Here is a 26,904-nt window from a genome sequence, read left to right as displayed (position 1 = left end):
CTCCATCATATCAGCCAACTCTCGCCCTTTGCCAGTCATCGTCCCAACATTCAGCGTTCCAACTCTCACCTCCACACTTCTACCCTTCCCCCTCTCCCACTGCCTCCGGACTCGCCTTCCCTGTCTCCTTCTCCTCCTTCGCCCAGCAGTAGCACAATTTCCACTGGTACCCTGCTGACCACCGGTACCAGTGACGGTCGTTGGTAACCCGGGCCTCGACCGATCCGGTGTGGAAATTCGTTTTGTTGTCCGCATAATGATTTGGCACAGGTTTTTACGCCGGATGCCCTTCCTGACGCAACCCTGGTCGCCTCTTACGACACACAGGGATATGGTACACCTATTCTAACCGGGGTATACACCAGGCCCAGTACACTGGTACTCATTGGTAAAACTGTACAACCCAGTACAACTGGTAAAATGTATATTTTAGGGAGCCTCATATGTATGTATGTATATATATATATATATATATATATATATATATATATATATATATATATATATATATATATATATATATATATATATATATATATATATATATATATATATATATATATATATATATATATATATATATATATATATATATATATATATATATATATATATATATATATATATATATATATATATATATATATATATATATATATATATATATATGTATGTATGTATATGCATATATCAGACGCACCTCCAGACTGTTATGGTGAGCATCGCCACAGATTATGTCTCACATGATAGAACCGTCTCTGTGTTGTTTTGGAGTTGGTCAGAAAAAGCCTCTGTGTTGGAGGCGACGCTTTGGTGTGGACTGTCTCCAATGGGGATCAGCGGAGTGCTAATCACACTCCTCATGCTTCAACATATATGTGTGTGTGTGTATATATATATATATATATATATATATATATATATATATATATATATATATATATATATATATATATATATATATATATATATATATATATTGTGTATAGAGTACTATGCAAAAATTTTGGTTAATCGTCCCATATGGCTGGATGGACACGTGGCTCATTTTCCTGATGCAGATTCTGCTCACCAGATTCTCTCAGCGAGGGAGCCTCATGAGTGGAGGAGGCCAATGGGCCGACCACGTGCCTCATGGTTGCAGCAGGTTGATTGGCATCTCAAGGAGATGGGGATGGGCCAGACATTTACCTGGGGGATGGCAGAACGGAGGACCCTGGAGTATCGGCAGAAAGTGGATGCAGAGACATGCTGGTCCGGTGCGTGCTACCATACCTGACCTGACCCCGACAGGTTTCATCGGAGGGGACTCTCGGTTTGCTTTCTGCTTGCCCATCCCACCTGTGGTTTTTCTGACCTTTTTCCATACCCTTGAACATATTCAGCTGAAACTTTGTACATGGCTTTATTATGATAAGGTATGGAACGTGTTAGGGTTTCTGGGTGTTTCATCAATTTTTCACAGAGTTATGCCCTCGTTAAACTTAGAAAATTTCACACATTATACATGGGTCAGTGTTCAGCTGCCCTGAGTCCACCTCACTGCTTTACACCCATTGGCTGGACAGCTGACCTGACTCGACCCCAACAAAATCAAGCACGGCCATTACAAGAGGCAGCACAGATCAGCAGGCCTCAGGCCTGGCTGTTAGCCCATGGCCCAGTGCAATTGGAATGATACCAGGTATATCACCACGATGTATTATGTTCAAACCGAAGAGCAAGAAGGAACCCGAAGAAGTAAACAGCAAAGATGTAGTCATCAGGAGGAACCTGGATCGGACTCAGGTTTCAGCCGCTACTCCACTACCCTCAAACTCATCCAGGAGGTACAGCCAAGTGAGCCTTACAGAAAAAAATTCTGCAAGAATTCACTTCTCCTCAGAGAGATAGATAACAAAAGAGAACTCGAAAGTAAAAGAGATGAAAGAGAAGAAAAAACAAGAATTAGAATGAATAAAGAGAATTGTGAAAAAATTAGAAATAAGTGTGAAAGGAACAAAGAAGTCGGGAAGAACCCGGACAGATAGATTTCAGCAGATACTCCACACGCTCCAATGCAGCAACAAGTACAAGCTACCAGATGTCCGTCAGCGAGCTGTTAGGGTGAGTAAAAGAGGTTATATATGCACATAAGCTGGACGCATGTTTTTGCTCCATGTATGTAAATCGATCGGCTTATTGTTATTGGGGACATGCATTGCAAAGCAATTCTCCCTCTTGTTCTGACTGTTGTGATGCGATTTCCCATTAAACTTTTATGGGAAGTTAGAAGTGCGCAACATAGGTCGATATCATAATTCAAATTTCTGTGAAAGTAAATTTAATATCACAGTTACACTTAAATTATTGAAAAATCAACACCAGTTACACTGATGGGATTTACAAGAAACCACAATAAAAGTTGCAAATTCGTAAATACGTGAAATTCATTTTCATCAGCTTGCTCCCTTGCTTGAAAGTCTACGAGTGGGTTCCGAATGGCACCAAGGAAGCAACTTTCAACAGAACAGCGTGTGAAGATCCCAACTCTGTGAGAAGAAGGGAACGTTATGAAGAAAATAGCAGAAAAGCTGTGAAGATCTCCAACAATGGAGCAGTAACCAGTGGTTACACCGAGTGTAACCAGTGGTCCCATGATCCTGTCTGACCTTAAACAAAGAAATAAGGAGACCATTTCGCCCAAGATCGTCGTGTTGCACTGCAGAGTTAATTTTTATTACAGCTGTAAAAAAAATAACGTGATCTTCATCGGGTGACCCAACTTGTCCAATAAACGCAAACATTCTGATTACCTCCGCGACCAAAGGTGGATGGAGATTATGTTTTCACCCTTTTCTGTCTGTTTGTCTGTCTGCCTGTCTGTGGGATACAAAATGTAAATTCTTCTGCCTGGCAGAGGTATATGCTCTCCTGAGTGCCGTTCTAGTTTTATACAAGACTAGCAAAAAAGCAAGTCAAAAAATGATGGGTTGGAATCATTTTATTCTAAATATTTAAGGAGACTGGAAGATATGATATTTTGGAGCAAGGAAAAAACATTATTTTAAATCACTCCATGTACAAATGTTACCCTATTTTCTTTATCTTCTGGGACGTTTCATTTCAACGGTACAGCCTCGTGAGCGTGCCAAAGTCTGAAGCCTTGGCCTGGCATCAGGTGTGCTTTATCTTCTAAATTTATGACGAGCAAATACAATCCGTCGCTTTGCTGACGGAGATGTTAAAGGAAGGAGAGGAGGGAGAGAGAGAGAGAGAGGAAGAGAGAGAGGGGGGAGGGAATGGAGGGGAGCAGAGAGGACGGAGTGAAATAAGGGGAGGGAGCAGAGAGGATGGAGGGAAGGGAGGGGAGTGGAGCAGAGAGGATGGAGGGAAGGGAGGGGAGTGGAGCAGAGAGGATGGAGGGAAGGGAGGGAAGGGGAAGTTAGGAAGGGGGTAAGAGTGAGGAAGGGAGGTGGGGATGGTGGGAAGAGCGACACGTCACCATATGTTGCTATACACTGTGGGAGGGAGGGTGTGAGGAGGGGGTGTGAGAGAGAGATAGAGATAGAGAGATAGAGAGATAGAGAGATAGAGAGATAGAGAGATAGAGAGATAGAGAGATAGAGAGATAGAGAGATAGAGAGATAGAGAGATAGAGAGATAGAGAGATAGAGAGATAGAGAGATAGAGAGATAGAGAGAGAGAGAGAGAGAGAGAGAGAGAGAGAGAGAGAGAGAGAGAGAGAGAGAGAGAGAGAGAGAGAGAGAGAGAGAGAGAGAGAGAGAGAGAGAGAGAGAGAGAGAGAGAGAGAGAGAGAGAGAGAGAGAGAGAGAGAGAGAGAGACAAGAAAGGTGAGAGGTGGAGGTGGTGTTAACAAAGAGAATGATGTAATGCTTCATGACTATACACACACACACACACACACACTCATTTCAGAACAGCTGTACACACAATAACCCAACAGAGTTTGTCAAGTAATCCACTGGCACATCAGCAAAAACTGTGATATCTGTGAAAAAAAAAATAACTATGATATCTCAGTTCCAGATAATTTGTGGGAAAATGAACCAAAAGCAATCACTGAAAAAAAATGGAAGTACCGCTCACATACAACATAATGATCCCATCGAGCGTGAACATCAAAAACAAAGCATTGCAACCATATATCATACTTAGGTACAAAAAAGAGAAGAAGTCATTGCTTACTGAGGTGTTAATAGCAGTGATTTTGGACTAAACAATGCAGAAATCAAGAAAATGACCAAATACCAAGACCTCAAGAATGAAGTGAAAAGATTCTGGAAGCTGAAGAATGCCAAAGTTGAACCAGTGATAGTTGGAGCTATGGGAATGATGACAAAGAACCTCGCCGAGATATTAACAACCATTCCTGGGAATATTACTGCAAAAGAACTAAAGTTGGAAGTTGCCCGGGGCTTAGTGACGATATTGAAGAGAGCCCTCGGCACAAAACTTTGAGAACAAAAAATTTCACAGCTTCGTCCATGAATCGTGATCCCTTACTAAAATGAAGGTGGATACTTTGAGCCCACCCTGGGAGGACTCCATTCTACATTCTGAAACCTAAATATGTAGACACCAATCAACGACACACACACACACACACACACACACACACACACACACACACACACACACACACACACACACACACACACACACACACACACACACACACACACACACACACACTATAGATACATCCTACATACGTAATTGAACACTCGTTTTACTCTGCACCCATGTTACATATCATGTGCAGTGAATTTCAACCCCCTACACCTTGTATTTATTATTTTTTTAACGTTTCTGCACACTGCCCTTGAGGCCCAGTTGCAAATCACCATCTACATTTCCAATATAAGAGATGTAATTACTCTATTATGAAAAATGTTTTTCAATTTTTTTATTTTTTTAATCCTGAAAAATAGACCGTGGTGAACACACAGTTGTATTAAACGATTGGCTTTAAAACCCTGTTGAAATCGTCCTTCTGAAGGGGGACAAACAAATGCACAAACACACATTGCGTTTCATTTTGGTAGATGAGGAAGGAAATGTTTTTAATCACTTCAATTTCATGTACTTTGCACATTGAAAAAAATATTTTAAAAATACATTGCCGTTTCAGGAACAATTTTAACTCGTTTCGATAACTTTTTGAATGCCCCATGTACACATATATACACACAGATACTTTAGTGGGGCAACTTAGCGAAATATAGCATAACAATTGTGCATTTTGTGAGGAAAGCACCAAATTTGGCACACTAGTAGCCGATCATATTATGAACAGATTTGGATATTGGGCCATCTCAAATTCAGCCGCTGATGGCTGTGGCAGCCATTTTCCACTGCCATCAAAAATTTTGAGACGGCCCAATATCCAAATCTGTTCATAATATGATCGGCTACTAGTGTGCCAAATTTGGTGCTTTCCTCACAAAATGCACAATTGTTATGCTAAGTTGCCCCACTACTTGACTTAGAGGGCGTGATATGAGTGGTGGGACCTTCACAAATTTTTCTTGTCGAGTATTTGTGTTAATAGCCGACCGTGTACAGTTTACCAACTCTCCATAATCCATAGAAGAATCATTGATCATTGGTTGACAACAACAAAAAAAATAAAACCAACATATGCAACCATCTCTAAAAGATGTTAATTTTTAGACTTGAACACATGACACAAATATTTTGGATTTCTCATTGGTCGGCTCGCAGCAAGCTTTTACAATGAAAATTCAGCAGTTAATGGTCAAGGCCACAGTCAAAAGTATTCGGAGTGGGCCTCATGTGAATATGTCACCACAAATGACTGAGCCATCAAGGACAAATCCCAGGCTCCCTGCCACCACGGCAACCCCCATTCATCAACTCAATGCATTCCTGGCAGCTGTAGTCTCACCAACACCGAGATGCATATAAATATTCATTGCCACGTCATTCATAATTCCGTGCTTACCAGCTGTGTAATTAGCGCCCAGTAAGCCACACTGCGTACACAATCAGTTTGATTTATTTAAAAGGCATCCTCAAGCTACTGTCATATACATACATTGAGACAAAGGGCAAACAAAACTGTCTTAATTGTGAAATGTTTCAGCGGTCAAATAAAAATTACAAACAAATTGTGGAGAGAGGAAAAAAATAAAGAAAAAAAACCACGAGGAGCGAAATATCTGCGATCACAAAGCGATCGCCAAGGGGAAGCCTCCCCCGGGGAAGGCTTAACCTCGGCAATCACCCGTGATACACCCTTGCCCCGTGATCCAATGATCCATATATTTTTCAGACCACCAAAGGACCTTGACCTTCAACATTTTGGGACAGAGTGTAAATAAAGAAAATGTCTCCACCATCTTTAAACCTATCCATAAAACTCGAAATCATGAAAATCGAAGGAAAATTGATCAAGTTGTATTCAAAAAGGTGTTTTTTTTTTCTGAATTAGGGCACAAACAAAAAAAAATTGCAGGTCAAGGACACGAAACAAATATCAGGTGCACAACTTCAGTGGAGGTGCGCTATGATACGGGAACATCTTGGAAGGTCAAGCGGTCTTTGAGAATTTGCATTGGCAAAATACGCGTCATGTTTTTCAGACCACCATTTGACCTTGACATTTAACCCGGAGGGGTATGATGTAAATTAAGAGTAAACGCACCTTGCTCTAGACTATTTAGAGAGGACGAATTTGTTGGGATCAGACAAAGTGTTGTCGAGTTTTGGTGAAAAATGTTAAAATGTTTAAATGTGTGACCTTAAAATTAGGTCAAGGTCAAAAACATTAAATCAACCCCGCGTACGTTCTATTCCCATTAGTGCAAAATTTCATTGCGAAAGTCAAAGTCGGCTCCGAGATACAGATCAGAAAGTGATACAGTTTGGAAACTTGGAGTGTTGAGAGTGCAGGAAGAAAAAAATATATATAAATGGTAGTTTAGCACTCCTAGGGGTCTCGGAAACTTTGTGGCACCATAAAAAATTTGGGGTGACAATTGTAGAAACAAACCCTTCAACAGCAAAAAGTTCCCCCCTCCACCCCACCCCCAATGCTATAAGGGAAGGCTTAATGAAGCAAAGGAAGAAAAAAGTAGGAGAAAAAAAAATGAAGAGAAAAAGAAGCAAAAGATAATAATCACAAAATGGGATACGAGTGTCGCTAAAGACGTATTTTGCCCTGCCAGGATAAAATGAACACTCCTGATCGTAAACAAACTGTTTTACCAATCTGTGAAATGAACACGATCAAATGGACTATGTGGTTTAATATCTGGAAGCATCATTTGGCATTGAAGAGTGATTGAATCCATGAAATCATCGAATCAATGATGTTCTGTTTGACAGCCTGATGTGGAGTACATTCTGTTGCAGACTGTCACACAGAACATTGTTGAAGCACTGAACAATGCCAAAGGACTTACTGGCCCATCTAATATATGCAGTCCATTTGATTTTGTTCATATCACAGATTGTTAAAATTAAGTTTATTTACAATCAAGGACATTCATTTTCGCCCTGACTGGGTAGCTCTGATGCTCCAACAAATAACAACGCTCGAATGGAGCCCAACGCACGTTCGTAGCCGGGGAGCACTCCCAAAAACCTGTGCCCATATCAATCCCTGAGCTCTGTTGCTGAGCCCGGGAGAAAATTAAGCCATTTTCGGCTCCGGAGTCTGGTGGGGCGGGGCAGGGCTACTCCTAAGGATGGTGTCTGCGTGCCAATAAGAATGCTCAGAAAGTCTACAGGGCCTTTAGATCCGTTTTCTAGCCCCCCCCCCCCCCCCGCTCGCCCAAGCTCTGTAAAGATAGTGGCAGAGAGCGGAGAATAGATGTGACTCATTCACCAAGCCTGAGCAGAGTGCCAGTCCCCGAGCGAGAGCGACAATGAGACCGAGCCGAGAGAGTAGCACAAGTCACTCAGCCCGAGCTGAGCGAGGAGACACCAAGACCGAGCCAAGTGAGCAGTTACCGAATCATTGTTGAGGAGGTGCCAGGTCATCGCCGGGTCATCGGCACTCGGCTTCCACTGCATTCCACAGCCAATACACACTGCCATTGACATTTACACATTCTCTTACAGGTCCACACATCTGTCTTTCCCATCCACTGTCTTTCCCATCCTCTCACATGTTTGTCTTTCCCATCCACTGTCTCGTCTGCTGTAGAAGCAAATCACTAAAAAAGAACAATTATAGATATGCACTCCTGCACTACTCGTCTTGTGCATCACATTTGCACCTCACATTCACACACCATAGACACCCCCAACTGTCTTCCCTCCTTCGCAGTGACTGGGAAGCGTAGGTCTGTCGGCCATGCCAGGTATTGAACGAGGTCGAAAACCCCTCAACTGCCTCTCCTCTTTCATGCTCTCTAATTTCCTCAGGTGCCTGTCTGATGGATGGCGCCTGTGATGTTCGCAGAAGATAAGAATGTGTAAGTTCCTTATATCTGTTTAGCTCTGCCCTGTGTCTTCTTTTTGTACATACTGTAATTGCATTTCTTTTGCCACACCCTATGAATCCTGCTGTGCATTTTAATGAATAAAACCCCTTTGATTATTGCGACACAAACCTTTCCACGCCCTTACAAATAAATTGCTGATGTTATAAATGTATCCAGCCTGTTTTTTCTTTTTCTTCATTGGTCCAGCATGGTCTGCACATTAGCTTAGCCGGGAAGTTCTACCCCATTAATTTGCTCTTGTTAGCTGGCGCACACTCACTGTATCGCTCGACAATAATCCGGGTGTGCGCTGAGGGCATGAGACTCCAATTAGTTTGGCCATCCACAGGTAAGGTATCACGCGAGGTAGTGTAACCCTGCCAGGATTAGCAGTGCCAGTCAGCATTCGTGGTTGCTCAGCAACCCGTCAGTACATGGAGTTATCTCTGCCCGGCGGCCTTCGGACCAGGTGTTCGGGAGGGACCAGAGTGCTTCCTCTTGTGGCGAGCCTTGAACCCCGAGTACGTAACAATATATTCCCTTCCAAGGAACTTCAACTCCGGAGAAGCCTCATCAAAGCCTGCGCTATGGTTGTTGGTCCATGCTCTATTCTTTTTGAATGCTGAGTGTCAAGCAAGGAAGTAGCACATACCATTATTGAAGCCTTTGGTATGACTAGGTCGGGGTTCAAACCACTGACCTCCCAGATTCATAGTGGACACACAAACCATTACAACACCAGTTTCACTAAGAAGGAGAAAGGAAAAAAGAAGAAAAAAATTAAACCAAAGAGGTCAAAGTACCTCCAAAATGATTTTTTGGTTTTCAACTGCAAGACAAGCCCTCCGGAGAGTAATAGAGAGAATCAAGCGAGAGAATCAGAGAGCAGACTATCCTCCATCATAGTTGATTTAAGCAGTGCCTCAACTTTGAGGGGTATTCAGTGCCACAGAATGTTTCGAGCTAATCCTCAACGTGTCTGGATGGTGTCTTCCAGAGAAAAATTAGGATAATTAATCACAACACCAGAGCTCCCATGCAACTTCTAGTTGCAGATGCAGACAAGGATGGCACTCAGTAGAACACATACCTCCGCCAGAACCGTTTATGTTTTCCATCCCACTAGTAGGCCAGATCTGCATCTGCACCTGAACCTGAACCAAAATCTAATCGGCTCGTTCTTGTCACCAACCCATCTCATCGACCAAGTTTTGTAATAAGTTGTCCAGAAGTTTTTTTTAATATAATGCTATTTTTCGTTTTTGGCCACATCTCTCAATCATGAAGGTTTGCTTTAAAAATTCTCGTATCCAGATTTGGATCTTCACTAAAATCTAATCAATTCATCCTTGTTTACACACCCAGCCTGTCCATCAAGTTTCGTCTGAATCCATCCACAACTTGTTGAGATATCCTGCTCACAGACAGACAGACAAACAGACAGGGGTGAAAAGATAACTACGTCCACATTCGGTGGCGGAGGTAATAAAGGCAGGCAAGGTACGAATAGTCATGATACATTCTACCAGTGTGCTCGGGAAATCTCTCTTCTAATGGGGATTGAAAACGCAGGCCCCAGAATGGCATGATAACAATGAAACTTGGCAGTAAGCTCTGAAGAAACATCGTCTGATTACAAGAGTGTTGGAATAGTCCATTGTGGTTTGACTCGTCTCATGTTGAAAATAAATCCCAACAACACACAGGAACAATAAGTCAATTTGTGGCTTGTTAGAGGGGGGGAGGAGGAGGAAACATTTTGCGAGGGAGTTATCCAGAGCTTCATCAAGGATGTCCAAGCTACATAGACATTCATCATATAAACCTCTGACAACGTGAATCATTTCACTAAACTAGTTCGGTGCTCACCTCAGTAATACTGTCAAAGGTGTTTCCATCCAAGAGAAGTACATTGCACGGCACGTTCTTGGGCTTCCTGACCTTCTGCGGAGACTTGGGCAACTTCCCGGGACTCGCCGTTATATCTGAGGCTTCATCGTCCTCGAGGTGAGCTGAGTGCAAACCCCTCTCTGAGGGCTGTGGTGTCAAACCCTTGTCTTCAGAATCCTGTAGGACAGTGGGAGAGAGGAAAATGTCAGGCAGAGCAATCCTTTTGGGTAGGAAGCAAATGGACAGATCTTCGTGGGACTGTCCCAGAGACCATGACCCAATTTAAGCAACCCCACACTGGGAGGAATCAGAAGTAGATCTCAGAAAATATTTTTTCACGGTCCTGAGGGATTACTGTGACACCATTAACATGGCTTGCCTGCTGGCTTCTCTCAAGCCCTAACAACTCATTCGGGAATATGGCTGCCAAGATCGTAGTGTGGGGTCATAAATTTCATCACATCCCTCCAATCTTCAAAGCACTTCACTTGCTCCCAGTGCACTAACACATCGATTTTAAAAGTTTTACTGATAACCTTTAAAGTCAAGCAATTTGATTCCTGTCTACATTTCTGTCCTAAATCCCACCTTGCAGCCCGGAGAGAAAGCCACGATCTCACAACAAGAATCATCCGATAGTCTCCGGCATTAGGATGAAGACTTTGCGATCGAAGATTATTCAGATTCCCTCCTCTCCTCCAGTTCTCACTGCCTTTTAAAACTCGCACAATCTCAACTTCCTGGATTTATCAATCTCTCCGAAAATGTCATCTTGTTTACGGATGCTTTTTCTGAAAATATTGTCCTTCTTGTCTTTTCTTTCTTTGTGAAATGGTTTGAGATTATACTTCTCCATAAAAGGTGGTATCTAAGTGATTGATTTATAGATTGATTGATTGATTGATGGGGGTGGGAGAAAGGGCAAGATTCAACCCAGAATTTAAAATATTTAGTGCGAGTCAAGTGTTTCTGCCTTTAAGGTGTTTTAGCCTCGGTGGCATAATGGTGGGAGTGTCCGCTCCGAGTCAGGAAGGTCAGTGGTTGAACAGGAAGGTAATAAGAGTTGTACCAAAGACTAAAAATGGTAAGTGTTGCTTGTTTGATCGACGCTCAGCATTTAAAAAGATAAAGCACGGACAAACATTAGGTTGGTAATATTAGTGCAATGACGCGGGCTTTGATGGGCCGAATGGACTCCTGCGTCGAGGTTCCTTGTGAGGAAACTCATATTATTATTAGAAAGACAAAAATAACTCTTAAAATGAAAGGCTTTTGTCTGATGTTCGATTCTGTGCAGTATGAGGTAAATACATGATTTGCTCAACTCAAAATGTCATTGATGATGTGATTGTGTTATCTGATTGGATTGAACAATGGAGAGAGACAGAGAGAGAGAGAGAGAGAGAGAGAGAGAGAGAGAGAGAGAGAGCGAGCGAGAGAGAGAGAGCGAGAGAGAGCGAGAGAGAGAGAGAGCGAGAGAGAGCGAGAGAGAGCGAGCGAGAGAGAGCGAGAGAGAGCGAGAGAGAGAGAGAGAGAGAGAGAGAGAGAGAGAGAGCGAGAGAGAGAGAGAGAGAGAGAGAGAGAGAGAGAGAGAGAGAGAGAGAGAGAGAGAGAGAGAGAGAGAGAGAGAGAGAGAAATGTTGATAAATTATTAAAGGCAATGACCCCTGAGAGCAAGAGAGCAAGATTATCAATTTGTGAATCAGTTTTTGAACAGGCATTTCCCAGTTGAGAAACACCTTTCTATATTTAAAAGGTTATCCTTCTCCGCCTTCTCCTCATTCTCCACCCACTCCTCCTCCTCCTCCTCCTCCTCCTCCTCCTCCTCCTCCAACTCCAACTCCTCCTCCACCCCTAACAAGAGTATTCTGAAAAAGCTGGACGCTTGGACTTCAGACCGAATATATCAAAGTCGATAGAGTCACGCAAAGACAAGAAAGGTTCATTTGTGAAACTCAGGACATGCATCTTGGCCCCAAGGCCTTACAATAAACACTTATTTGTCCTCAGTCATTATCAAGAGTAAATCATCTTAAAACTTAAAATGCAGAGTTTTCAAGGCAACTTGTATATTTTTTTTCTGCAAATGTAACATGGAGGTTATCATGAAGCAAAGTGAAACTGTATGCCCCATTTTCCTAACCGAACCACATGAACGAGATCATCATTTTACTCCGTATTGGATTTACCAAGAGACGAGGAGAATGTTGTTTCCTGTTATTTTTTTTCTTTTTTAATCAAAAATTGATGAAGCAATGTCTTCAGTTTGCTGACATCATGTCACTTTCCTCGTGATATCTGTCGTGCCAGAGCAGCATGACATGGGGCCAGTTAAAAGCCTCACTTTCTGGTGTACTGGTTGCCAGGCCATGGACCAAAATCAGCAACACAAACAAATATGTCCACACATCACGTTCAAAAACTGCATTATAGAAATTGAAAGTATTTACATGCGATTCATCATGCTGGAATGTGCAACTATGTTTCACTGGAAGGATTAATTGCGATGTCGTGCACCTGACCTGTGTCGACACGTAATGCAACATATGATTGTTGAGAAAAAAAAATACAACCTACAGAAACAAATGTACAAGTATTCATCTAACTTCATTCAAAATAAAAAAACTCCTCTCCAGTCAATTGAGTGAATTATCATGTTTAGAATATGCGTTTATCAGAACTATTCTGGACGGCATGATTGAGTAGGCCGCCATGTGCCAGTGTCATTGCCAAGTTCCAAATTCATTCCGCTGGGACGGCGATGGCAAACCATGAGCAATGAGACTGTTACAGCAGCCCCTTATAATCACCCGCCAACGGATAGCAATGGATCGGATTCTTAACGTGTAAGACAAAAGTAACGCATTCATGCCTGTGACATGTCTCCAGGCGTTGCTAACGGTGCCTGCTTTGATGATCCAGCTCCAGCAATGTCATCCAGTGCCGGAGATTGAGCTCCGTTTGGCTTTCCTTCTCCACTGCTAGCTTTGCTTTGCTTCTGCTGCTGCTGCTGCTTTGCCTCCGTCTCTGCACCCTCCTCTGTTGTCATGCCGGAAGATTAACCTGCAAGTAAACACTCGTCAGATTAGAAAGGCACACCACTTTTGAGATGCCATACATTCTGTAAATAAGTGATGGCATTTCCAAGCCATCTTGGAACATTCCAACCTCTGGAGATGACAATTAGTCTTGACATCTCGAAATGAAAAGTTTGAGTGGAGTTTGCCCAAGTTGGGAGACAACCGCAAACAGACAAACTCTTTTTATTGGAAGGGCTATTCTGAAGATGCACTTTATGACCTGCAGCCTGAGAATATTTTCCTATCAAGTACGACGTATGTCCACAAACTTTGCTGCCTTTCGTTTTTCTCAACCTATCGTTGATCTTTTCCTAAAGGTCTTTCTGTCCCTTACAGCATTTGCAATTCACAGCCACAACATTTATGCACTTCTAATATCCCATTTCATAACTCAATCACATTTTCACAAAGATACCTTCTTCAAATTCCCCATTCAAATTCACTTTCTGGATTTCATCATTTAACAGGACGTCTTCCTTCCTCCCAAGATACCTAATCTCAACAGCAAATACATCTTGAAGATGCTGTTTTACATCAGACCTTTAATTTTATGTACGCATGATGGGCTCATCATAATTTCATGTGCAGCATGTGGCTTCTGGTTTGCATCATTGCTGGGAGTGCAGCTGTGCTGCAAATGCAGTGCCCCTTGCTGGTTTGGGCAAGAATTTGGAACTTGGATCTGGTTCTGGCGAATACTCGAATAGTCTTCGCGAAGGACACCATGGGATCTTTAACGTCCACCGACTAATGTTGGCAGATGGGACATCCGTGTTACATCCACCCAAGGGACGGCACACACATTGATGGCTCACCCTGCCTGTGAAACACCGTGATGACAGTTTGTAGCTGGGTCGAGATTCAAACCCAGAGAAAGCTGAGAGGCAAGTGTGCGTACCTGTAGAGTCTAGGCCATCCTGCCAGCCTCGTGATGGGCTGAATGGCCTCCTCCTGCATCAGTTCCAATTTTATTTCCTTGTTTACCATCTTCTCAACTTTGTTATGACTCGTACATCAGGATCCAAATTCTTTTAAACCTTTTACGGTTGAAGTTGACATTTTGGGATTATTTCACCATTTCAAAACGTTTGATCCAACATTTTCAATAAGCAATATTAGTGTCTGTGGGTCGTAAACACAACCCATTCTGCAGGCCACGTCTTCCCCTCTCACCCCAGCATCACAAGACAGGCGACGCTTTTCCCTCCAGCCGCCCAGAAATCGCTCCCATATTTTTTGCTTCGCATAGCTCTGATTGTTAATAGGTCTCTGATGTACATTTGAAGACTGAACAACGCGTCTTCCATCGTTAAATAAAGATACCACTTTGAGGAAATAAAAGTACATTTCCATTACAACTCAAACGAGGGAATGCATGTTTTGTTTGCAACGTTCGTGGCAGCGGTCAAACATACACCATCTAATGAAGGTAAGTTAATTCTCATGTAATTCATGGACCGGTGTTTGTATGTGTGTGTTTGTTTTTCATGCTTCTCCAACTACAGTTCTGGGCTGATTATATCCAGACTTGCTACATCAGGTCAGCATGACCCCAATTCGTGAATTGGGGTGTTCTAATCTCCGCTGGTAGTTTTGTGGAGGAGGAGGGGATGCAAATTCTCTATGTAAATGTGTACCGTGTAGCGCCACCTCCAGGTGAGGGAGAGTATTACAAGTCTCCACCATTTACAGTACAGAATTCTTGCCCACAGGTTTTCCAGTGAAATGAGGTGCTTTGAATTATAAGCAGTAGGTATCTTTTTGCTTCATGCACGTATTACCTGGGTTATATATTTTTTGCCTATGCAAAGTAGTCACTTGCCTGTACACCACCCAAATAAAGGTATGCGTCAGAAGAATGTGTGGCATGCTTGGAACAAGATTGCCCGCAGGGTGGGTACTGTGCTCGGAAAGGAAATCACGGTCTTTCATGAAAAAAAAAACTTTTGGTTTTTTTGCCAGACTTTAAAAAGCTTATAAACGAACTGATGGACATGTAATTCACAAATTATGTGAAGTAAATAAACATTAAAAATTGCCTCGGTCGTGAAATACCTGCATCTGTAATTAATTGTCCAGGAGGCGGCCGAGGAAATTCCTGAGAGATATTTATTATGTACACGTACACTTTTAAGAAGTTATGTACATGTCGACTTCAATGCTATATGAAATGTGCACGTATGCTTTCGTACATTGAACATCATCACTGAGTATATGTGCAATTTGAAACTGAACAAGGTACATTTTCATTACGATGAAAATCATGATTAATATTTGAAATCTTTCATTAAAACACTGTCTTTTGTCGGCGTCTCGGATGTACTTGATGCTGTCGAGATATCCGGGGGGGGGGGGCTATTCAGTTGCCAAGCCAGCCGTTCCTTATCAACGGTTTTGAATGGAGAGCTTGCTTGAGTGCTTCAGACACTTGGTGAGAGCTCCATAAGAAACATGCAACTGAACACACCTCCAGATTCATGACATGGTGATGAGGATAAACATCTATACCACGAAGTTTTTCAGGCATATCCACGAATTCATCCCTCGGGAGAGATTTTGACACAACACGTGGCAAGTTAGAGGTTGGTGGGAATCTAAAGCGGGTTTTATTTCAATCATGTATTTTTGCCGAACATGGTTAAAAACCCTGTGAAAATTCCTCTGTGGGGGGGGAGGGAGGGGAAGGGGCGGAAGCAGGACAAGGCAGGGGACTGGGGTACGAGGAGACAGGGGAAGAGGTGGCATGGGAGGAGGGACCCGGCAACCCTGCTCGTTCCTTATAAATCAGAACTGTAAACCCTCAAAGACAAAACAGGAATACAAAAAATTTAAACTGAGCAAATGATAGCACTGATGGTAGCACTGTTCAGCAGTTATACAAACTTGAGGATCTCACATGCAATAATTTCACCGAAGATTTCACCGAATTTCACCTAACCCTTCCATTAATGGGTGATATGTTGAAGAGGTTTGCAGTCATTGAGACCGACAAATGGGACCCTGAGGAAGATCCCAACCTTGTTTCAACGAGAGGTGCATTCTCAATGAAATGCTTGATACAGTGAAGTGAACATTTTAAATGGTCACAACTTCAGGAAGAAAAAAAAAATTGGCAAGAACACCTCACGGCAAAAATAAGAAAAAAAAAACAATCAACTATTGTGACAGTGCATATGTATCCAGGACACGCGTCCGGTTTTTTTCATATACAAGTGTGGACATGCAGCAATATTTCACAATGTGTTTTGCAAACGGTTGGCATTATTGAGTGGACAGTCAGGTTAGGGACTCGTGTCAATGTAATTTTGTAGCATCTTTCTTTCTTTGTTAATCCACAGCGACATACCCCACGTGATCAGATTTCTGCACGACTCACAGAATTCCCATTTGCTGTTTATAATGACATCACACAAGATTATCACGCCTCACCTAATCTCTGCTTTGAGACAGTATCTGACTGCTTGGCGGATTATTGTCCAACGACAGCAAGATATTTTTGGAATCAGCACGACAACAAAGTGTCCATAACACACAACACCTAAACTGAGATAAGAAAAAGCAGGGCGGGGAAACACCCACACTCTCTTTTGTTCCAGAAGATTACTTCATGTGAAAACACAGAGAGCAAGGACATTTGTAGACCTTGAGAAACTCAACTAATGATAGATAAACGAAGCTGCATGAGATTGCCCAAACCCAATTAGCCCTGGACCGGCAGCAAACGCTTTCAGTTCAAATGTTCAGCTAAAATGCTGATTCTCAACACAAAACTCCATAAATTAATTATCAATATCACAGAGTATAATGCACAAAATGGCGGCAAGTGCTGGCAACTGAACAAAAGTAGAAATCGAACTGAAAATTTGATATTTGCACAGCACGTTCTGATCACACTGGGGGAATAAATAATCCACCGTCATTTTGTGACCATCACAGGATGGAATATTCCACACTTTGGGGTGGTATATTGGCTTCCAAAGTTGATGTAGAATCATGGGGAAGGTTTGTTGCAACCTCAAAATAAATGGTACGCAGGTTCAACCCAACACTGTTGTGTGCTCAAGGACCACAGATATGCAAGAAAATAAACTGATATTTAATATCCAACCTTTGTCAATGCAGAACGAGCAATATCACCACCCCAGATTTTAATGGTAATGTATCATGTTGTGGAATTCAGTTCACTTCTCAAAGAAAGCATTTATATGAAGATCCACTGATAATTCCAACAAGTGAGAATAATTAAGCAAAAAAAGACGTCATGCAGAGCACGATATTTGCGAAATCCATCAAATAAATTTGACCTTAAAAAATAATTGATGGTTGAAGTCAGACAAAATACAAAAATCCTCTTCAAATTTCAAGTCAAATGGATAAAAATTCACAATTTTAGAAATTTGGGTGATGTTGACCTTTTGACCTGTTGATCTCAAAAATAATTGGTGGTTTAATTCAGTTACCTGAAATGCGAATCTTCTTCAAATTTCAAGTCAATGGGATGAAAATTGAGGATTTTAGAAATTTCACCTAAGTTGTTGAACTTTGGCCTCTGTTGACCTTTTGGTCGATGTTGACCTCCAAAATAATTGGGTGGTTTAATTCAGTGACATGAAATATAACTCCTCTTCAAATTTCAAGTCGATCTGATGAAAATTGACAATTTTAGAAATTTGACAAATTTGTTGACCTTTGGCATATGTTGACCTTTTGACCTCAAAAACAATCCACTTCTTGCTGATGACAAACTCGACCATGTGGTGAAGTTTCGTGAAGATCGGTTTAAAATTGTGATCTTGAGGCAATAAACATATAAATAAACAAACAAAGACAAATAAAGACAGACAGACAGACAAACAGAATAATGCACAAAACCAACGAATATACTTTTTTAAAAATCTTAAATTTTGGCAACTAATAAATTTTGGTTGTGAAGTGTTCCATCACTCATTCAACCATCCATCAATTTTTTCAAATGATCTCATGTTCTGCATTGTAAGGGATTGTTGGACTTTTGTTACATTTTCTTGTGTTGCAGCCTGAATGTTTGTCACACTTTTGTCACATTTTGTTGTGTTACAGCGTGAATTTAACATGATTAAATTAAAAAAAAAAATTGTCACTTATTGACCCGAAATACCTCAAAATGACAAAGTGAAAACATGTTTTTATAAATTTGTCTAAATTAATGAAAAATGAAAAGCTGAAATGTCTTGCGTCAATAAGTATTCAAACCCATTTTCGATGACAAACCAAGTTGAGCTCAGGTGCATCCAATTTCCTTTGATCATCCTTGAGATATCTCTACAACTTGATCAGAGTCTACCTGTGGACAATTCAATTGATTGGACATGATTTAGAAAGAAACACACCTTTCTCTATGAGGGCCCACAGTTGACAGTGCATGTCAGAGCAGAAACTCTACCATGAAGTCCAAGGAACCGTCTGTAGAATGCCGAGATAGAATTGTTGTGGAGACACAGATCTGGGGAAGGGTATGAAACAATTTCTCGTGTTGAAAGTTCCCAAGAGCAGAATGAGCTCCATCATAAGGAAAGTGAAAGAATATGGAACTACCCAGACTCTTCCTAGAGCTGGCGATCCAACCAAACTGAACAACTGGGCAAGAAGGACTTTGGTCATGGATAGGACAAAGAAGCCAATGACCACTCTGACAGGAAAACAGAGTTCCTTGGCTGAGATGAGAGAACCTGCTGGAAGGACAACAATCTCTACAGCACTTCACAAATCTAAGCTTTATGGGAGAGTGGCCAGATGGAAGCCACTCCTGAAAAAAAGGCACATGACAGCATGCCTGGAGTTTGCAAAAAGGCATGTGAAAGACACTGAGAGCATGAGGTAAACCATTCTGTGGGCTGATGAGATGAAAATTGAACCCTTTAGCCTGAATGCAAAGTGCTATGTCTGGTGGAAACTGAACATAGCCCATCACTCATCTAACACCATCCCTACCATGAAACATGGTGGTGGCAGCATCATTGTCTGGGGATGCTTTTCAGCGGCATGGACTGGGAGACTTGAAAGGTGAGAGGGAACAATGAATGGAGCCAAATACAGGAAAATCCTTGAGGAGAACCTGCTTCAGAGTGCAAAAGACCTGAGACTGCGGCGAAGATTTATGTTCTCACAGGACATTTACCCCAAGCATACAACCAAAGCAACATTGGAATGGCTTCTGAACAAGAACGTGAAAGTCCTTGAGTGGCCCAGCCAAAGCCCGGACTTGAATCTCAATGAGAATCTGTGGAAAGACTTGAAGATTGCTGTTCACCGACGCTCCCCATCCCACTTGACAGAGCTTGAGCAAATCAGCAAGGAAGAATGGGAGAAACTCCCCAATACAAATCCAGATGTGTAAAGCTGACACAGACATCCGCAAGAAGACTCAAAGTTGTAATCGCTGCCAAAGGCACTTCTACAAAGTATTGACTCAGGGGGCTGAATATTTGTAAATTAGATATTTATGTATTTCATTTTCAATAGATTTGTAAAAAAATTCGAAAAATATGTTTTCACCTTGTCATTATGGGTAGTTTGTGGAGATTGGTAACAAAAAAATCTCAATGAATTCCATTTTAAATTCAGGCTGCAATACAAGAAAATGTGAAAATGTCAAGGGGTGTGAATACTTTCTGAAGGCACTGTATATATACGAGCAGGGGTACCCAACGTTGCCAGGCAATACTGGGTCCCTCCTCCCACCCCACCCATTTTCCCTACTCCTCCCTCTCACCCCAGTTCCTCTGGACTCCCACAATACCCCTTCCCCTTGCAAAATTTGCAGTGATGAAGTCAGCGTGAAGGTATCATCACGTCGTTTGTCCAGGTCGGAGAATTTCAATAACTATTTGTTGAACTCCTGACTGCTTAAAACAATGGTTATGCCTCTTGGTTGTGATTGATGGGGTGAAAGACAATGTGACCAGGTGGTAGACAGCACTTATAAGAATCAGTGGAAAGATTTGAAGATATGTATGTATATATATATATATATATATATATATATATATATATATATATATATATATATATATATATATATATATATATATATATATATCATATGGAGGATAATGACAGGAGACACCTGTGTACTTTAACATTAATGAGAAATGGAATTTCTTTTGGTTGTGACAATTGGACAATTGTACAAATGGTACAATGGACAATTGAACATCGCTTATGCGATTGGAGCCTGGGATCCCGACATCATTCGTGATTTGTGCACATGGGAATTCTAAACAGGCATATTGCAGTGAATGCAAAAGATATTGTGCATGTGTAAACTGAACAAAGCAATAATTGGCGACAGAAAAAACGAATACTCAGATGATATGGAATCAAGCACTTCGGGGATGAGGGGGAATGGAAGGGGGTTGGGGTGAGACATTGTGCAAATTGACACCACAATTAATGACTTCCCAGCTACCTCTGTAATGCCAACATATATACACAACAGCATTTGTTTTTGCATTCGAAAAATGTTTTCAGACTGGAAAGATTATATTAATTCATTATGAGTCCTAAAGCTCGTGTACGCAGAACAGTTTTCTCTTCTACCATGATAGCGTTCGCATGGAAATAAGAATGTGTTCCACATGCTCCAAAGGGTGGCAAAGGCATTGTGCTCACAATTTTTCACTTGCACTTTAAGACCGAAGAATAATTTACATAAACATTGACATGAAAAATTTACATAAAAATTTACATTTATACGCATGAAAATGACCACGACAATCCATTAATAATTTCAACCAGAAGTGACAATCGGGTTAACAATCTCCGTTTTCGAAACGCCATAAATTAATGGTTGAAGTGAAAACTTCATAATGTAAATTTACAAGCCATGATTAAAATCAAAATATTATGTTTGTTTAATTTTGGTAAACTCAAATTAGCCGCACTCAGGCCATTGTTCCACTGGCTTTTGAAAAGGTCCCCGTGGCTTGTCCTGCATAATATTGAAAGCTTTGAGCCCTTTGTCTTTTGCACAATGGGCAAATATTTTGAGTGACAACACCTCCTTCAGTTTGACACTTGATTCGACTTGCTTTGTCTTTGTTCAAGACAAATTAAATAAACCTCACTACCTTTCATTTAATGTCTGTTGGAAAGTTGATGAATCTTGTTCACAACCGCTGACAGGAAAACAAAGGGGACAGAGTGAACTCCATATTCCTCACCAAAAGGTCACCAGCTGTAATCATGTTACGTAATTGGTCCTCGCTGATACTGCTAATTACATCAGAGCTGCAATTAGCAAGCTAATTTGTCGCCCCAAGAAATGTCATAACTTCTTCTGTTTGGCCATTCAATGTGCCACAGGAGGGATAAAAACCCGGCCGACAACAAAGAACCACCAGGGAGTCCATTGTACTCGTTATCATATTATTATCGAAATCGCAACCGTTATATCTCACTCATTATACTAATATATACTCAGAGCATTGTTGCTAATATAATCTGGACTATGTGAGGGAGAGAGAGAGAGAGAGAGAGAGAGAGAGAGAGAGAGAGAGAGAGAGAGAGAGAGAGAGAGAGAGAGAGAGAGAGAGAGAGAGAGAGAGAGAGAGAGAGAGAGAGAGAGAGAGAGAGAGAGAGAGAGAGAGAGAGAGACAGAGACAGAGAGAGAGAGAGACAGAGAGAGAGAGACAGAGAGAGAGAGACAGAGAGAGAGAGACAGAGAGAGAGAGACAGAGAGAGAGAGACAGAGAGAGACAGAGAGAGAGACAGAGAGAGAGACAGAGAGAGAGACAGAGAGAGACAGACAGAGAGACAGACAGAGAGAGAGGTGGGGAGAGAGAGAGAGATTGAGGGACAGAGAGGGGGAGAGAGAAATAGCCAGAGCAAGAGAAAGAGAAAGAGAGACAGACACAGAGAGAGACAGAGACAGAGACAGAGACAGAGAGAGAGACTTCTGTATTAATAATATAGGTATTAATATTTACATTATTTCTGCAATAATTAAATTTTAGTTTCAAACGAGTTGAAACCAGGGATTGGAAATGCAAAATCACGTTACATTGCTCAAAGGGTTTGCCTTTCACTTTGGCTTTAATCGACAGGTACATCGCTAATTTTGCCTCTGATAGGACATAGTTCAAAAACATTAACAACTTTTCAGTACCAGAACTGACTCTGAGGCCAAAAATAAAAAACCGGAGTGAAAAGGGGACATTTACCCGATGAAATATATTGTTCAATAAAAGAAAAAGGGGGCACAATCGTACACAATCAATTTATCCATGGAACAAATCTTCAGTGATGTTACAAAAAGGACAAAGCGCCGATACAGCAACATCAATTCGGTTGACAAAAGTGTTTGTTAGCAGTGACCAGTGAGCAAGTCTCCATTGCAAGTCACCTGACCTTTTTGTTATTGGTGTGCAATACATCGATTCCCATGCAGGTTCAGAAGGGGTGGCATACGGCAAAAGCGTTTTCCATCTCAGTACTCCTACTGCGGAGGTATTTCTATTAATATCAGAAAGACAGAAACGATAAATAGATTTACTGTTAAGATTAGTAAATAAACAAGAGCCAATACTGACTGAAGATGGAGTAAAACTAATGAAATGGACAAGAAAGCTCGGAAGTGAAGGCTTATGGGGTGTCCATTTGACCTCAGTACTCCACTGCAACCCAAGTTTAAAGGATGTACAGATGACATCTACAAGTACTTTACCAACAGCTCTTAACGACCTGGTGCCAGTGATTTCAGCAATTTCTTTAACAGACTTCCAGCAACAATTGGATGAGTCACAAAGATGCCAAACATTTTTGATACCAGCTGAAATGAAGTTTTGTAAAAAGCAATGGTTTTTGGGAACATTGGGAAAGAGTGGGTTGAGGAATAGAGGTTCTCCCACAAACATTATAATATCATACAAATCCCTCTGGCGGGTCACCACGACTGCTTGCCAAGCATTCAACAGACTCTGGTAAAACAGAGGAAGGTGAGACGTGTCAATCTTTTTTGATTCAATGAGGAACAACTCTCGGCCGTAGCCGAGCAATCCAGCTTGTCTCAATATTTGTTGTGCTACGGGGCACCAGGGCAGTTTTTCCACATTGATCGCTCGTTGTATCGACTTCAGCCGAAAGGCCATCAGACGACACTTTACGTCAATGAGCCCTTGGCCACCATCAGACAAGGGGCGACAGAGTAAATCTGACCGGAACCAATGATAACCATTCCAGAAAAAATTAACCAGTATCTGTTGAATCTCTTTAAGCAAGATATCTGGTGGCTGAAACAGATGAATTTGTGCCACAAGACAGAGGCAACTAAAGTATTAATAATAATTAGTATACGACCTCTGAAAGACATTTGCGGAAGGAACCTTTTGCATTTGTTGAGACATTTGGTTATCTGATCAACCACTCCTTCCCAGTTTATAAGGAAGTACTGGTGAGGGCCAAGATAAACACCTAAGTATTTCACCCCCTCTCTCGTCCACCTTAGATCTTTCGGAAGAGACCGAGGTGGCACGAAGGGAAGCCCACCGGATGTACATTGAGCTGAGGACACCCACAGAGCTTGACTCTTTTGCCAATTACACTGAAAATGTGAAGCAAGATGAAACTTATGTAAAGATCCAAGAAGAGTGGTTAGATCCCGATAATTTTTAATTACTATACAGACATCATCATCATATGCAGACATGACAATAGGGTGTTCTTCTGGTGACGGTACAAAGCCAGAAAGAGAGTTCCTAAGATTAATTAGTAATGGCTCAAGAGAAAGGCTAAACAGTACACCTGACAATGGACAGCCTTGCTGAACACCCCTCTGAACCTGAATGGGAGAGCAGAGACCATCGTTTACCTTAAGGCCCGGTCACACCTTGACGTTTTAGCCAGCGATGGCAACGTGTTAAAATTTATGTAAAACGCTGGCTTACGTTGAACTTTTGATGTTTTTTTTTAAAGATTCGGATGTATTCATAACGAGTTGGTCGTATGCATAACATATTAGTAATGGACACAGAACGTTTCGTTGTGTTATAGATAACTTATACCAACGAATGCTGAACCTGTTGTCGGCCTACACAACCGATGCCAAACGATAGTCTAACTCAGGCATAGCGCGTTGCACGCATCGCTGACGGTGTCGTGACGTAGCCTATTAAAAGGCTGACGCACAACGATTCAAATCATAACTGCCGTAGAAATGGAAGGGTCAAAATCGCGGTCACACCTTGGCGATCTTGCCAGCGTATGCCGACGTAACAAAAAGTGTGTCTAAAACGTTGGGGCACGTCGAATACGGTATGGGTAAGTTTGGTATGCGCGAGTAGAATGCTAAATACGCTATCATAAGTCGTAGTAAGTAGAGTACGTCAAGAAATTTTGAACATGTTCAAAATTTTACGACGTACTCGGCATATGACACACGTTCGCATGCGATGGGGATAAGTTTTACACACGATATGTGGATGCTTACACACGTCCACAAAGGCTACTTATAAGCTACTCATAAGTTGAAACACGTCGCGGTAATGTCTTTTTTACACGAAACTTATTTCTAACTTATGTTTGACGTGCGTTGAACCAATTATTTACGTAGTCCCAACACACATCGACGTATGTAGACGTCTTCCGGTCGACAAAAAAAAAAAATGAATGTGTTTCTAGCTTACAACTGCCATATAAAGACGTGTTCCCAGTGGTTTTGGGAATTGGTATATAAAAACGGTGTTCATAAAAGGGGAACCCAACAGTTTTTTCGAGTCCTTTTTGAGTCGATTTCCATGTCAGCAGTAACAGTATCAGTAACAGTATCAGTATCAGTATCAGTATTAGTATTAGTATTAGTATTAGTATTAGTATTAGTATTAGTAGTAGTTTGTTCATGTTGGCAGTAGTAGGTGAGTGTGAGGGGGAGGGTGTGGGTTATGATGGATCGTCCTTGCGTCCGCGTGTCCATGGGTAGGTTCATAGGCTGCCACTCAACGATTTAAATGGCTGCAACTCCACTATTGAAAGTAGACGCTTGCGCTCAACAATTGGATTTTTTTTACACTCAACGACTTTTAAACGGTACCACTCAGCTATTTTCATTGTTTACAATGAACGATTTAAATTGCTGTCACTCGCCTTTGTTTTTTTTTTTGTTTGTTTTTTTGACGCTGGGGTCTGGAAATTTGAAACGTTTCTTCTGAACGTGTTAAAACGCTCAAACTCGACTATTTTAAATAGACGCTGCTGATGGACAATTGGAATCATAGCCAAGCTAGACATCGAAGTGTGAACATCCTCGTCATGCCGAAGAAAAGTTTGAAGAATGCTGCAAATAAGTGTCCTGGCCGTGGCCGTGGACGCTGACGCAAGGACGATCCATTATACCGACGTCTTTCAGCCTATGAGTAACTTAAAAGTAACGTCTGTCGACGTGTGGCAACGATCGCGTAACGTGCCAACAACACGTTAATCATTGGTAGGAAATAAGTTTCGGGTACTCTAAACATTACCTCGGCGTGTCTCAACTTATGATTAACTTACAAGTAGCATGTGTTGACGTCTGTCAACGATCGCAGACCGTGCCTACAACTTGTGGCCAGCGTAGCGGAACGTGTGAGTCATACGCCGGCATACGTCGTGAAATTTAAAGCATGAAAAAATTTGAGGACAACCGAAAAGTACAACGTTTAAAGCCAACGTACAACGACGTATGGCAACGTACTACGACGTATGCCAGCATGCTCTCAATGTTATCAAAACTTACCCATAACGTATTCAACGTGTGCCAGCGTTTTAGAAAAAAAATTCAAAAATCGGCATACTTTGGCTAAAACGTCAAGGTGTGACCGGGCCTTTACACAAACTAGATATATTGTTGTATAACAACTTAACAAAACTAATGAACCTTTCACCCAGACCAAACTTTTGCAACACATGAAACATAAAAGTGATCAATGCTATCAAAAGCCTTTTTGATATCAAGCAAAATCAAACCAACCCCTTCTTCCTCTTTAAGACCACAATCAATCAAATATCTAATTAAAAAGATGTTATCAGAGATTGATCTCCCTGGAACACAGTAGCCCATGGTGAACGAGAGTCCCGGTGACAAGTTTTAGCCGATTTTCCAACGATTTGGAAAAGAGTTTGTAGTCAGAACATAGTAATGAGATGGGGCGCCAGTTCTTGATTTGACGGAGATAGTCACTTTTTGGGAGAAGACAAACTACCGCTCTTTGAGAGCTGAGAGGCAGTATGCCAGAAAGTAAACTTTCTTGTAGAACCAACAGTACTTCTGGACCTATGATGTCCCAAAATACTGAAAAAAATTCCACTGGAAGTCCGACGATTCCAGGTAAGGGGCTTTTCCACGTTCAAAGCTGTTCAGAGCCATGCTGAGTTCCTCCAGGGAAAGCGGCTTTTCAAGAGCTTGACGCTGACCACAACTCAAAGAAGGAATATGATTTGTCATCTCATCAACACAATCTTTACACACA

General features: G+C 41.6%; 1 protein-coding gene across 2 annotated transcripts in view; it reads right to left on the bottom strand.

The window, feature by feature from the left end:
* LOC147012712 (protein 4.1-like) overlaps window positions 1–13,403 on the bottom strand; it is a 125,100-nt gene extending 111,697 nt beyond the window's left edge. For both annotated transcript variants that reach the window (XM_085853804.1, XM_085853805.1), the window contains exons 1-2: window positions 13,219–13,403; window positions 10,326–10,523 (exon numbers count right to left, since the gene is read on the bottom strand). In XM_085853804.1, the coding sequence (XP_085709930.1) occupies window positions 10,326–10,523; window positions 13,219–13,395 (375 nt within the window). In that variant the 5' untranslated portion in view covers window positions 13,396–13,403. The remainder of the gene's footprint in view (window positions 1–10,325; window positions 10,524–13,218) is intronic.
* Between the last annotated feature and the right edge of the window lie 13,501 nt (window positions 13,404–26,904).

This window comes from Eptatretus burgeri, chromosome 14 (assembly GCF_056783735.1).
Source record: "Eptatretus burgeri isolate ZD-2024b chromosome 14, Ebu_testis_v1, whole genome shotgun sequence".
Taxonomy (NCBI): Eukaryota; Metazoa; Chordata; class Myxini; order Myxiniformes; family Myxinidae; genus Eptatretus; species Eptatretus burgeri.
This window is presented reverse-complemented; position numbering and strand designations above follow the sequence as displayed.